Source organism: Protobothrops mucrosquamatus, unplaced genomic scaffold (genome assembly GCF_001527695.2).
Source record: "Protobothrops mucrosquamatus isolate PMUCROS unplaced genomic scaffold, P.Mucros_1.0 scaffold2742, whole genome shotgun sequence".
Taxonomy (NCBI): Eukaryota; Metazoa; Chordata; class Lepidosauria; order Squamata; family Viperidae; genus Protobothrops; species Protobothrops mucrosquamatus.
In genome coordinates this window covers 38,063-52,747 of record NW_015388783.1, presented here as the reverse complement: position 1 = coordinate 52,747, position 14,685 = coordinate 38,063, and the positions used below count along the sequence as shown (strand labels likewise).

Genomic DNA, 14,685 nt, shown 5'->3' with positions numbered 1-14,685 from the left:
TTAGCAGATAAAGTTATCTGTAGCATAAAGACCTGGTAATACATGATGATTATAACGTTTAAAACCCATAGAATCAAGGATAAATATAGTACAGGTAGCCCTTGATTTATGTCCATAATGGAGCCACAATTTCACTCATAAGTTATGATGTTTATAAAGAAGGTCACCATGTGATTACACCCAATTTTATGACCTTTTTAATGTCAGTTGTTCAACAAACCCATTGTTTGCTATGGGGTGTTTTTTTGCCAGAGACTGGAAGTAAACATGGCAAAAGCTTTGTAAATTGCAGTCATATGATGGGGTTGTTTTTTTTACTGCAAATAGCTATAAAGAGCTGTGGTTGCATAGTGGTTGGAATGCAGTATCGCAGGCTAATTCTGCTGACTGCCAGCAGTTCGATTCTCACAGACTCAAGGTTGACTCCACCTTCCATCCTTCCGAGGTCAGTAAAATGAGGACCCAGATTGTTGGAGGCAATATGACTCTGTAAACTGCTTAAAGAGGATTATAAAATACTATGAAGTGGTATATAAGTCTAAGTGTATTGCTATAAACGAGGGCTGGTTGCTGAGCACCCAAAGTGAGGTCATGTGATTTTGGGGGTGCAGACATCAGAACTTTGAATTTAGGTTGTAAGTAGCATTTTCGGGGTCTGTCATAAGTTTGAACACTTGCTAAGAGACTGGTCATAAGTCAAGGACTACGTATAAAGAGTTGGCAATTCTATTCTGAATAATAGCTTTTCTAACAATAGATATACACTTAATGTTTATCTATCATAATTGCCCATTTCACAACAGAAATATCACAAGGATATTATTAAATTATGTGATACATGTTCTTTTCTCAATTCAGTGTTATTTATCATCTTGGTTATAAGAAAGAAGAATTAATTGGTCAGTCTTGGTATTGTTTCCTGCATCCTGAAGATACTGGAAGAGGGGCAGAGATGCACAGAAACCTGAGTGAGTACTGCATTTGGGGCAGACTAATATCCTTCATTGGAGTCTGGCGAAGGAACGATTGCACATTTCTGCTGTATCATAAGTATTTCCAATGAGCAACTTACAGCAGTTTTTACATGGGCCATTAAAAATCCCATTATTCCTAATAATTCTTCATATTATCTGAAGAAAGCGGGAACCGTTATTCAATAACATATTCTTTGTTAACTATTGGACAGGGTCCCTTATGCTGTTCATTACATCTGTAAACCACCAATGAAACACAAATGTTACAATTAAATAACAACGTTTATGACTGGGTTAAAAATTAAAACCATGTACATGAGACCAATAAAATGGTGATAATAGAACAGGTCCTATAAAAACAAAATACATCTAGCTGTGCAATAGTACATAATAAAACCAGCAATCTTTCTTAGCCAGTTATCTTCAAATATAATGGACCCCCATTATACAGTATATGGCCAGAATGTCAGCCATACAGCCAAGGATTTTTAATTCAATCTCAACATTCTGAAGAATTGCTCTAGGGGTAATATTTCTCAAACTTGGCAACTTTATGATGTGAGGATTTCAACTCCCAGTAGCCTGGCTGAGGAATATTGAGAGTTGAAGTCCCCACATCTTAAAAGTTGCCAAGTTTGAGAAACATGGTGCTAGACTCTACCCTCCAATTGCTTCTTTTATAATGGTTAGTTTGTAAAAGTCTGGTTCCTGCTTCCATCTCTGCTACATCTACCTAGTGTAAATGTTAAGACTTTCACAACATTTCACAATTCTGCAGAACACTTGAGGTGATATTGATATGATCTACTTGTTATGTTAGTAACCATCTTTTAGTAGGTATCTGGACATAACAAAATGATAATCTTTCATACCAATTACAAGTCATGCTGCCCAAATAATCTTAGGCACGAATCAACTTCAGTATATTTATATGTGGACTTTCTATCATTGGCTTGCCCTACTGAGTTGTAATGGTTGCAGAAAAAATAAGTGAACTGATGTGAGAACTTAGAGAAGGGGTATCTAAATGCTATGTATCATCGTTGCAGTCATACCAAATTCCAATCAAGTATATTTTGGAAGTCTTAAAAGATATGTATTTAGAATCCATAGTTAACTCAATAAATCCCTTTTGAAATCCTTGGGAATATAGAAAAATGGAAGAGATTTCACTTAATCTAGGCTCCTTCTTTCTTCCTGTTATGTTGCTACCTTAAATGGCTTATCTGGGTATTTATTTTAAATGTTTATAGTTTCAGCACAAAGCACTGGGAAACAGAATCAGCATGTAATCGTACGTTTATGCTGCAAGGACCTGAGCTGGGTCTGGGTGCAAGTCACTGCAGTGATGGAGAATGGAAAAGGAAAGCTGATCACTTGCACAAACCACATCCTCAGGTAAAAACATTGACAGCTCAAGTGATATTTAAACCATAGGTCCCTAACCTTTTGGGCACCAGGGACCAGTTCCGTGGAGAGAGGTTTTTCTGTGGACCGGAGAGTGTGTGGTTTTGTGTGCTGCCTGCATCCTGCAGGATGGGGCTTTGCTTGTTTGTACGGACCGGTTGCTGGCATGCCGCAGCCCATGGACCGGGGGTTGGGGACCCCTGTGCTAAACCATAATGTGATTTGTTTCATTTGTGGGTTGAATATTGCATAAACTCAGCTACTTGTGGTTGATTACATGTGCCATGTGGACTACTATTAGACGTTTAGAGTGAAATGGCTGCATCAATTACCTACATCATACCATCATCCAATCATTGTCATCCTGTGTATCCCCATGGTTTGCTGAATAAACCACAACTGACTGGCTTCATGCATTTGTGTGAAGTCTTAAACCATGATTTACAAAGCACAGTAGCTGACATCACTAAGCCATAAAAAACCACATAATGGCTTAGCAAGATGTAGAGACTTACTATTTGGGTTGAGCATAAAGTTTGAATCTGTTACTTGTGGCTTATTCAACAAACTAGAGAAAGTACAGCAGGACAATAATTGGATGACATGGTAATATCATGTCAATAAAATCAATAAAAATTCCCCACTAGAGCAGACTTCCTGATCCTATTCATTTCCAGGCCTGCTGGAGGAAGGCAGCTGGCGGAAATTAGATGGGAGGTAAGAAGCAATGGGTGAAATAAGCGATAGCTCTGTTGAAGGAAGTAGAGGCATTTATGATTTCTGGTCTGCAATCAAAAATGTTTATTTAGAGACATCCAGTCTAACACAGAAATACGTGCTACCACAAATGCCATTAGCTATGTGGAAAAAAATTAGATGAAAAGGTTGGATAAAATAACTAGAAGAAGTGATTTTTCTCAAGTGTCTGTGAAAGCAGGACAAACGCTACCTAAATCAAAGATAAACATATTAAATTATTACAATAGTTCTTCAAATCATACTCTGTATTGAATTTAGTGTCAAAAAAGTCATTTTATCAAGAATTCTGTTGCTTATATTGATTAACTGAAAAAATAGATCTATGAAAACCTTAAAGTCTCCTATGAATCCAGTTTGATCTGTGATGACTCCAGGGAGACAGAGAGAGAGAGAGAGAGAGAGAAAGAAAGAGGGAGGGAGGGACGAAGAGGGACAGAGGGAGAGAGACTAGCTTACAACCCTTCAATTTCATGGTGGTCTATATCTAAATCTAATCTTTATTTTTTCTAAGATCAGTCAGATTCTGCTAGGTCTCATACAAACTAGGTCAGGGGTAGGCAACCTTGGCTCTTTTATGACTCGTGGACTTGAACTCCCAGAATTCCTGAGCCAGCCATGCTGGCTCAGGAATTCTGGGAGTTGAAGTCCACGAGTCATAAAAGAGCCAAGGTTGCCTACCCCTGAACTAGGTCAATATCAGAATGCTTTCTAATATAGACTACGCTTTCTCAGCCTGATGTTCTTCAGGCATTTTTAAACTACAATTTCTAAATCTCCCAGTTAATTGTCCCTACGCAATTATAATTGCTGAAGGAATTGTCAGTTCAGATCAAAATATTTTCTGCAAGTGATGCTTGAATTTAATTTTCAGGCTCCTTATTTTTCTCCTAACACATGGCTTATGTTTGCAATCTGAATTAGCTCAGATTGGTTTTACAAATGGCTTCTTTTGCTTCCTATACTGCATTATTAATGTTCATAATGATATTTGGGGCATCAGCTGTGAAAATGCCTTGAAGCTTGTAGTTCAGTTTTCTTATATATAATAAATAAAAGCTACATTTAGCCTCGCTGGCGAGGCCTGTGACTCTGTGTGATTTCCAGTGATGCTCGACTCCATGGAACTGTTTATATTCTCACAGGGACAAAGAAGCTCTCTATATCCAGAACCAAGACTCCTCACCCAGAGGTGTTTTTCCAGCTTCCTTAAAACAAAGCCATTGTTCTGGAAACACACTACAGCCATTGAAGCCAAATGAAGTCAACTTTTTCCTTCAAGAACCAGCCAGGGAAGGGGCACTTGAATATTCTTCTTCTCAACTTCCAGAGGCTTGTAATGTAAAAATGGTTCCTGCTCCTCTTCCGTCTCCATTTCCAACCAGTATGACTGTCCCTAGCAGGAAGACTGAAGCCGTCAGTGTGGAGTTGTCTCAAGAACCCCAATTTCCCTTTCCCTCTGCTGAAGGGCACAAGTATCTCTCGTGCCCAGAAAGAGAGGATAGGCTGACCTGTTGCAACCCTGGTGGTCTTTGCTCGCCAGAATACACATTTTCCTCTGACAGCAGCTTTTCTATAGACTCTTCTCCTTTATTTGCAGAAAGGCCATCTACAGTATTGTTTCCAGCAATGAATACGAGCCTTGATTCAGACAGATGGGCTATCAGTATGCTAGCTGATCAAATCCACTCCCTGGCTGAAGTCTTCTCTCAGTACACCAAGCAAAGGTCTCAGGAGTCGCTTGGGATTCACTGGCCTGGGCATCTTGCTGAGGCTGCCCCTCTAGTGGCAAGACAGGACCTGGGGGCTAATGGAGCCATTAACTTTTCAGAAGAAATATCAGTGGATGAAGAAACCATCACCAGTATTTTAAACAACTTCTTAGATCATGATGTCCAGAATCAAGCCAGTTCTGAACAGAGACCAACAGGCCATTTTCACTTGGCAAATACCCAGTTGCAGCTTTCTATGTACCAGACACTTGTACCAGAAACAACTCCTTTGTCTTTCTCTGTATCATCTGATTCCAATCTGCCTGATTCCCAGTGGGATGGAAAATTCTATAACATATATCAGCAAGGTATGGCTCCGCTTTTATCACAGTAGAACCATTTAAAAACAATACAACCACTGAAGTTAATATGATCCTGCATAGACTTTGTCATGTTTGACTTAGGGTAGCATCTGATTTTTTTTTTAGATGAAATCCACTGTGCACACCCATGTGTATACTATCTCTGTGTACACACACACACACACACACACATCACACTTTTCTTTTGGGGTAAACAATATTATGCAAAAATTAAGAAAAGGAATAAGTCAAAGAAATTAAAGTTATAAGAGAAGAAAAAGAATGGGGAACAGATCTTATCACTATTCAATGAAGATTTCTACATTTTTATACATTCTCAACAATCAACATGATATTAGTTCATATCTTTTTATATGCTAGCACTTTCATTATTAATCACTTCAAAACTTTCCTGCAGTTCCATTCCACAAATTCAAATCATCTTCATTCAGATTACTACATCATTCCCCTTTCACAAGTGACACAGCATACCTATCCCAAAGGTGCTTTTTCAAGAGACAACTGGACTTTCTTGCTTTTCTTTGAAGACTTTTCGCTTTCACCCAAGAAGCATCTTCAGCTCTGACTGGATGGTGGGGAATGGAAAGATTTATATTCCTCACAGACAGCTGGTCATTTGCATTCTTTTAGAGAATCGTTGAGGCTACTTGGAGGTTTAACTGTGTCCTCAGGGTCACCTGAGTAGTGCAAATGGATGTGGAGCCTTCTTGGAACTGCTGAAAGGACTGTATTGTAGACTGAAGATAGATGATGTCATATCCTTCCCCCTCTGTTGAGAGAGGGCTGTTCAGTTTTGACACAAATGGCCTCTTTGACCCCTCTTTCAAATCAGCGGTCCTCTCTGTCCAAAATGTGGACTTTGCTGTCTTCAAAAAAGTGGCCTTTGTTTTTTAAATGCAGATGGACTGCTAAATCTTGTCCTGATGGATTTGTTCTCCTATGCATTATACTGCATATATCAGTTTGTGTCTGGGTGTTTGTGTCTGGATAAAACCTTGGGATGGATAAAACACTCAGACAAAAACTGAGCAACCGTGGTATATGCAGTACAATGCAGTGAGACATGTGCAGATCTGTACATTGGGGAAACAAAACAACCACTTCATAAACACATGGCACGACATAGGAAAACAAATCCATCAGGACAAGATTCAGCAGTCCATTTCTATTTAAAAGACGAAGGCCACTTTTTCAAAGACAACAAAGTCCACATTTTGGACAGAGAGGACCAATGATTTGAGATACGATATCATCTATCTCCAGTCTACAACACACTCCTTTCAGCAGTTCCAAGAAGGCTCCACATCCATTTGCACTACTCAGGTGACCCTGAAGACGCAGATAAACCATAGTGGCCTCAAAACTCTCTAAAATAATGCAAATGACCAGCTACCTGCAAGGAATACAAATCTTTCCATTCCCCACCATCCAGTCAGAACTGAAGAAGCTTCCTGGATGAGAAGCGAAACATCGTCAAAGAAAAGCAAGAAAGTCCAGTGGCCTCTTGAAAAAGCACCTTTGGGATAACCATGACCTGGATGACTGAGAATCTCCATAAACATACAGCATACCTATGTTTTTTTCATTTCATTAACTCATGCTCTTTATCATTTATTTGTCTTACATCCCAAACCACAATCTTCCATATGCCATAGTCTTTACCACATAGACCCATAGATGTTAATTTCTACTGGTTAATAGTCTTTCATATAATGCTTTTAGTACGATAACGTGCAGACTAAGTTCCCAGTCTTGGTCATACCCATTCCACATTGAGCATTTCCTGCTCATAGTAATAACAGTTTGTTTGTTTTTAATCATTTAGTCGTGTTTGAGTCTTGGTGACTCTATAGGCAAGTGCTCTCTATGCTATCCTGTTAAGCACTGCTTCTTTCAATTGTTGCATATTCAACTTTGCATCAGATTTGATGTTATCAAGTCAGTGTGTTCTTTGCTTGCCCCTTCTTTGTCCACTAGCCATTCCTAGCATCATTGCCTTCTCCAATGAATTCACAAGCATAACATGGCCAATATACTTTAATAATATTGTAATAATAATACTGTAATAATACTGTAAAAATGTATTGGGCACTTTTGATCTATTTAGCACAAACATGTCCATATTGCTTTAAGCAAGGGGGAATCTCTATTCTAGACACTACCTTAGAAGTGAACATACTGTTGCCCACATCGCATGATGCAGGGGTCATATACAGTGTAAATAATGCACATCCAGGATGTTGTATACCCAATTACTGTGATCGGTAAATCATGGTTTATATCATGAAATGGGCAACCTGAAGCCTAGGATTGCAGGCAGCCATAAGTCCACCCCCAACTTTTTTCTTTTTCTTTGGCTTTCCTTGAAACAATTTATGAACACAGTTGCCAAAAACTGGTATTCTTTCTGGCAATTTATTCTGTAAAATATCAAAAACTAAAGTTTAAGCCCAAAGTGGGGTTAATATAATTTATAAGAAGCAACCTAGAACTAAGGAGAAACTTCCTGACAGTTAGAACAATTAACCAGTGGAACAACCTGCCCCCAGAAGCGGTGAATGCTCCAACACTGGAAGTTTTTAAGAAGAGACTGGACAGCCATTTGTCCAAAATGGTATAGGGTTTCCTGCCTGGGCAGGGGGTTGGACTAGACGACCTCCAAGGTCCCTTCCAACTTTATTATTATAAGCATGCAAAACCTTAAAATTTCCTCTCCCAGAATCAATGGAAAAGCCAAATTCACATAACAAGGGTGTTACTAATTTAACCACTGCAGTGATACAATTTAGAAATGTGGCAAGAAAAAAAAGTCATAAAAATGGGGCAAAACTCACAACAAATGTCTCACTTAGCAACATAATTTTGGGCTCAGTTGTGGTTGTCTTGTGGAAAATGAAAGAACTCTTACGAATTCCAGAGGGGTTTAGCAGAGAAGTTTATTTGCGCAAGGTTCAGAGCATATTAGAGATAGGCAATTCTGAACGAAGAGGGCGGGATTAGACTTCAGTTTTTATACTCCCCTCTTTAAAGAACAAAGGGCTACACATTGAAATACACACTGTGATACATTAGGAGCGTTTCTCACAGGCATACAATGGAAGGTTTTGCTACATACAAAGTATCCATGTGCAGAGCGCATTTGGTTGCCACATATTACTGACAGAGAACTTTCCCAGTGAATTTTCCCAGTGATTATGCATTACATCATTGTTCTAGCAATTATGCAGACACATCATTATTGCAGTTATGCAGACAAATCATTATTCTAATAATTGTTCAATTTACTACATTAGTTGTAAGTAGAGGACTACCTGTATTCCACCCCAGTCACGCTCCCAAACCTCAGGTTTGACGGGCAGCATCAGAGAAAGAAATTCCCTATGGACTATCACAGTGATGGCGAACCTTTTAGAGACCGAGTGCCCAAACTGCAACCCAAAACCCACTTATGCATCGTCGGGTGCCGGGTGGGTGTGGCCCATTGGGTGGGTGTGGCCCATTGGGTAGGCATGGCTGCGGTGGTAACGGCAGACTGGGTGGGACTAAAAAGTTCAATCAATCAATTCCAACTTTGCAAGATCTTTTTTTTCCCCGCGAGAAGTTGAAATTGACTGATTGATTGAACCTTTTTTTTTTGCACATGGCAGCGGAGACCTAAAATGAAAAGGTTTTATAAAACCCAGCTGAAGGCCTAGGACTGGGGCAACGGTGCGCGTGCCCACAGAGAGAGTTCTGAGTGCCGCCTCTGGCACCCGTGCCATAGGTTCGCCACCACTGGACTATCACGTAACTGAACAAGCGTGCCCTTTCCTATTCTTCTTCTTCCACTCCACAGGGGCCCAAGCGGAGGAAGCCGCCGCTTTCTGTTGACCCTCCAGAGGTGCCAGCGCTTGCAAGTGAGCCACGCGCGCCTTCCAACACGACCTAGGTGCAACCCATTTCAATTGGTGTTTTTAGGAGTAAATCAGTGATCGTGGCACAAGATTCAGAGGAACGGAGCTCCCTGGCCCTGGAGGAAGGATGGAACGGAATTGGCATCAAATCAAGCCACGGATAGCCGAACTCCCCGAATTACTTTGCTGTTTATTCCTGATGCTGCGGAGAGCAAACCGAAATGACTTTGTCTAACCCAGTGTTTCTCAACCTTGAAAATTTTAAGGCATGTGGACTTCAACTCCCAGAATTCTCATTTAGTTCCATTAAACAGTGTTTCTCAACCTTGACAATTTTAAGGCATGTGGACTTCAACTCCCAGAATTCCACAGCCAGCATTGCTGGCTGTGGAATTCTGGGAGTTGAAGTCCACATGCCTTAAAATTGTCAAGGTTGACTCTAACCACTCCTGAGAGCAAATAGCCGAGGGGGGGAGCTTGTTGCGGGGCTTTCTTGCGGGGGAGCGGGCTCACCCGGTTGTTTGTAAATAAAGGCATTACGGCAAAACCTTCCCAAGCTCTTTCTGTTTACTCGAGTGACGTCAAGAGGAAGGCGGGGTGGACCCCCGGGTAGGCTGGCTCTCTTCGGAAAGCTCCTCCGGCCCTCCCCGTCCGAAATGGTGATGTCTGTGTGCGCGTGCGCAAGTGGACCGACTCACGTGCCCGGCTCTTTGTGACTTCCGTGAGCCTCAGCCCCCCCAGTCGTGCCGTTGCCAGGAAACGGAAAGGAGCTGGGGCGGCGTGACCTACCAGCAGGCCGGGAAGATCGTGGAGGCAGGCAGGCCGGGGAGAGGGACGGAGTGTGATCGTGTGGGATAAAGCGTGGGCAGCCCGTCACAGGCAGGTAGAACTCGTGTTTTACAGCTCCCTCCCCGATCGTTCGCATATCCTTTCCTAGGGACCGCCTCTTCCGGTGGAAGACCCTTAACTCCCCTCGAATGGATACCACTCATCACTTTGTTACCGACTAGCAAGTGGGAAAGGGTAACACTGGAGGCCTGCAAAATTGGCGGACTAAAAGGAATCGTTACTTGGCCTGTCACAGACTTGGTAAAATTGCTGTTTCGCGAAAATCTAAGGCAGTGTTTCTCAACCTTGACAATTTTAAGGCATGTGGACTTCAACTCCCAGAATTCCACAGCCAGCAATGCTGGCTGTGGAATTCTGGGAGTTGAAGTCCACATGCCTTAAAATTGTCAAGGTTGAGAAACACTGATCTAAGGCAATACAATGAAACTTCCAACTTCAGAGGCAATACTGTAAGTCTTTTCCTTTTGGATAATAGGGAAATGACAGATTGCTGGTCGTTTCATAGGGGTGAAAACCATAAAATATTTTTAAATGTCCCATGAAATACCTACATGAAACCAATAATGAAGGCTTGGCATTTCTAGGGTTCATTGATAACATATTCCATCACAATTTTAGTGAAGCAGTGGCCTGTCTACCCAATTGCTTCATTTAACAGAACCACAAAGAGAAAATCGACAGCAAGTACTGCTTTTACAGTTTCCCACATTTTATGTGAACAATGTGAAAAGGAGGACTTTTGTAATCGCAGCTCCTACATGTTAGAAAAATTCCATCAATGACAAGACTGCCATGTTTTTATAGGCACTAACTCTAGGTCATTGCATGCTAGAGTCCCAAGTAATATGTAAAATTAATTTTTGTGGTGAAATATGAACATTTAATTCTGTCTGGCAGAAACAGATTTTAAACTTTAGGGCACCTCTTTTTATAATGGGGGCACCCCATTTTATAATGGGGGAAGCAATTTTGGACTTCAGCTCTTTTTAGTTCCAGCTAGCAAAGAATTGTAGAAGTTGTAGTCCAAAACATCTGAATCATGCCAAGCTGCTTGCCTTGTTTTACCTGCTTAAAGCATAGAACTTGGTATGAGATATCATTGTAAAAGGCTGGTCGCTCCTGCTATCCTACTTCATCTCTGAGCAATTAAAGAAGATCCAGCCTTATATACTGTAACTCCATCAGAATCAGCCTTACAGCGAATTGCAGAGAAGTCTAACCTGCCTCTATCCCAGAAGCAATATGTGAACAGCAAAGCTTGATATAGTTACCAGATTTTGACATTCTGTTAAAACACTCTAAAATACAACACAATGACCTGTTAATATTTTTCTTCATTAATTAGCTCTTGTATCTAATAATTGGCAATATCCTGCTCTTGAATATTGACAAAACCTCTTACATCAATATATTAGCCATAGATTTGTCTGATAACATTGATTTACTTTGAAACTGCCCAATTAATGCACTTTTAGTAGCAAAGGGATCAGGTCGGAAAATAAACTATTGGATTCTACATATTAGATTTTTTTTTTTCCTTGAAGAACTAAAATTCTTGTTCAGAGCACAATTTTGTGGTTGCTTAACTTTCCTAAATACCAGCTTTGGGCAGAGTAGTTTCCTCTTTCTACAGTGCAATAGAGAGAAATACATTACTGCTCTTGTGTTAGTTATGAATTAGAGTTTGAAACCTGTCTAGAGAAATAGATGGTAATAGCTTAGGAAGGATTCATAGACTCTAAGAAAAGACTGGGCTTGTTTTTTTGAATATTTTTATTTATAGTTTCCTCTCCTTATTTTAATGTGACTGAAATTAACACTAAAAGGAATGATTAAATCACTTGATGTACGAACTCTGGGTTCCTACCATTTTTTTCTTAAACAGCTGAACATTATACATGTATAAAATGTCTCATATACATATAAAACTTACCTACTCAAGATTGTTAGATCTCTTTCTGGCTCTAGCAAGTAAGATTACTTGGTGAACATTGAGCTGAATTTAGGTTCTCTCAGTTAGCAGAACTTTGGAAGAATTCAACAAGCTACTTCTCTGACACCCACATTGGTTACTTTATTTAAAAGGTATCTTCATATAACTTTTCAGTTTAGAACACAATGGAAGCACTGTTCATCTCTTCAATTTTGTAATGTTTCAAATAGCAGATGGCATCCATACCTGAAATATAATAATGTAAAGGAATTAGAGGTGCTGCTAGATGTATCTGTGATGATATATAATAGGTTAAAAGAGAAAGAGATATCTGCATTCTTTAATGAAGAATCCTACTACCACAGGTCTTTAGATAAGGAAATATACATCCGAGGCTGGGCAAATAATTCAACAAGATATTTTTTTCCACAAGTGAAGCAACTTCCATATTTGCTCTTCAAAACAGCCAATTCATTAGCTATTCTGCTGGAAGTGTCTTCTGGGCATGCACATGAATAACCCAGAAGATCTTGGAAGGACTTCTTAAGTAATTGCAGTGATGCTTTGAACAACTCTAGTGGCTTCTTACTGTTTCAGGAGGAGATCCAGAAGGGGTACTTCACAAAGTGTATTATCAAATTAGTACGGTGCCATAATTCCTTCCCAGTTTATAAACTCCTAGTTTATTAACTGTTTTAATGCAGCTGTTTTTCATCTGGGAATGTGCATAAGATGATTTCAAATTTGAGAAATATAATTAGACAGCCAATCCCATTTTCTATTATTGAATTATAATGAAATGAAGGCTAATAGAATTTTTTTTTCTTACTTGAACTAGTGAGTTGACACATACAAAAATACCAGAAGCCTCATGAAGCAGCTGCGTGAAAATAAAGCTGGGGCCCATCCCCAAAAGAAGAATTCCTCCTCTGGTAAGGACAGTAAGACTCCAACCGTACGGACTCCGGATATCAGTGGGCAGATCAGTATCTTAAATCGAAAACTCTTAGGCCAAAAACGATCTCTACAAGTTTTGAGCAGCATGGGAAGTGGTGCTGCGGGAAGTGCTGATGATGCCAAAAGACGTAAGCTCTTGCCCGAAGTGAACTCACCTAGCCAAGAATCTGAAGAGGAGTCAGATGACAGTGATTATGAGAGAGTGGAGAGTGATAATGATGTCAGTGATACTACAGAGAGCGATGAAGATGATGGGGATGAAACTGACAGTGATGCATCAGAAAGTAGTAATGAAGACCCTGAAGAAACCGCAGGCCAGCCTTCTTCAAGGCCTGATTTAACAAAAGGTAAACATTGATGCCTAGAAAAATGCAATAAATTGTGCATCTCTGTGTCACTGATCAGCAGTTCTGAGGTTTTTTTTCTTCTTCTAAACAATTTTGGGATCATATCAGTGAACATACACTATTTGCTTAATTTAATTGTCCTCAAACTGTTCTCTTGATTGCTGGCTTTGTTATATAACTGTCTTGTTATATCTGTCACTTATTTTGTTAGCATTGGCAGGGATACCCTTTCTGCATGACATATGGACATGCTGCACTTCTCTTGCAAAGATGCCAAGAAAATGGGATAACCATTCAGCAGTTTCTTTTAAATCACTATAATTAAATGTTTTAAACAAAATGAAATAATAAGGGCTCATAAAAATATGAAACTAGCTTAAATGGTTGTATATATGTTGAATAATAAGAGTGTCCAGACTTCTTTTCAGGAATAAATTCAGCATTCCCTGCAAAGCTTATCATTATTATTCTGTTGCAAATTGGAAGACAAAGGAAAGGACATAATGGCTTATGTAATAAAATTAAGTGGGTTTCTTGCAAAATGAGATTTGAATTGAAGATTTCTAGATTCACATACTTAAGCATTGCTGTACATTGCTTTTCAGTTGGGGCAAAATCAACAGTGTTATAGTTGAAAAGTGTAACAATCTGTAATACTGGATATCTTTAGAAAGATAACATTTTTTCACAATGATATGTGAGAAATTTTTTAAACCTGAATCAAATGAGTTATAGAAAATTGGACAATTTATTTTTCCCTTCATTATTATGATAGTAGGTTAAATTAAAGGAATTAATCCCTACATACATGTATACCTAGCATGTTATTCCTTGTCAGGTAAACAACTTTGTACAAAGTGCAAAAAAGGGTAAGAAATAGTAAGCGAAAGAAATTAATGGCAGAAGATACAATAAATACCTTTTTAAAAATATTAAATAAAATATTATTCTGGTGTTTATCTGTTCTGTATTGACTTAGCCATATGAAATCATGTGCCCCTGGTTACAGACAGGAAAATATGTGACACTCTTTGATAATCTCCTTTCCCAATATAATTGCTTGTTGAAAATTCAAAGCTTGATGAATAAAACAATATTGGGAAATAAGCATTGATGCTGAAAATGAGCATTTTCATGAGTCATATTGACTGCTGCAGTAAGTATCTGTACCTTACAATAAATCAGTTTAGCTACCACATAAAAGCCAACTTTGCCTCTTGATAATTGCATAGAAGTTATTTTCATTGTCAGGTCTGTTAAGAATTAACTGCAGTGTAGAGTCATAAATAGATGCTTCAGCTTTCAGCCAAAACTAGTGCAGGGTCTCCTTTACAGAATGAGCTTATTAGAGCATTGTGAAACTGTTGGCAAGAAGCAGCCTGGAGCATTAATAAAGAACAAATGAAGGTTTTTCCATCTTGAACATACATTTCCTAAGTGTAATAAGCAATATGATATGGTGATCATAAATGTA

At 39.3% G+C, this 14,685-nt stretch overlaps 2 protein-coding genes across 2 annotated transcripts in view; both read left to right on the top strand.

The window, feature by feature from the left end:
- Nucleotides 1-5,243, top strand: part of LOC114923277 (neuronal PAS domain-containing protein 4-like) — an 18,809-nt gene extending 13,566 nt beyond the window's left edge. The window contains exons 6-8 of the mRNA XM_029286026.1: nucleotides 859-968; nucleotides 2,234-2,372; nucleotides 4,283-5,243. Of these exons, the coding sequence (XP_029141859.1) occupies nucleotides 859-968; nucleotides 2,234-2,372; nucleotides 4,283-5,243 (1,210 nt within the window). The remainder of the gene's footprint in view (nucleotides 1-858; nucleotides 969-2,233; nucleotides 2,373-4,282) is intronic.
- Nucleotides 5,244-9,822: 4,579 nt separating this feature from the next.
- Nucleotides 9,823-14,685, top strand: part of RRP36 (ribosomal RNA processing 36) — a 37,089-nt gene continuing 32,226 nt past the window's right edge. Inside the window, exons 1-2 of the mRNA XM_015825658.1 lie at nucleotides 9,823-10,008; nucleotides 12,746-13,211. Coding sequence (XP_015681144.1) covers nucleotides 12,779-13,211 — 433 coding nt within the window. The 5' untranslated portion in view covers nucleotides 9,823-10,008; nucleotides 12,746-12,778. The remainder of the gene's footprint in view (nucleotides 10,009-12,745; nucleotides 13,212-14,685) is intronic.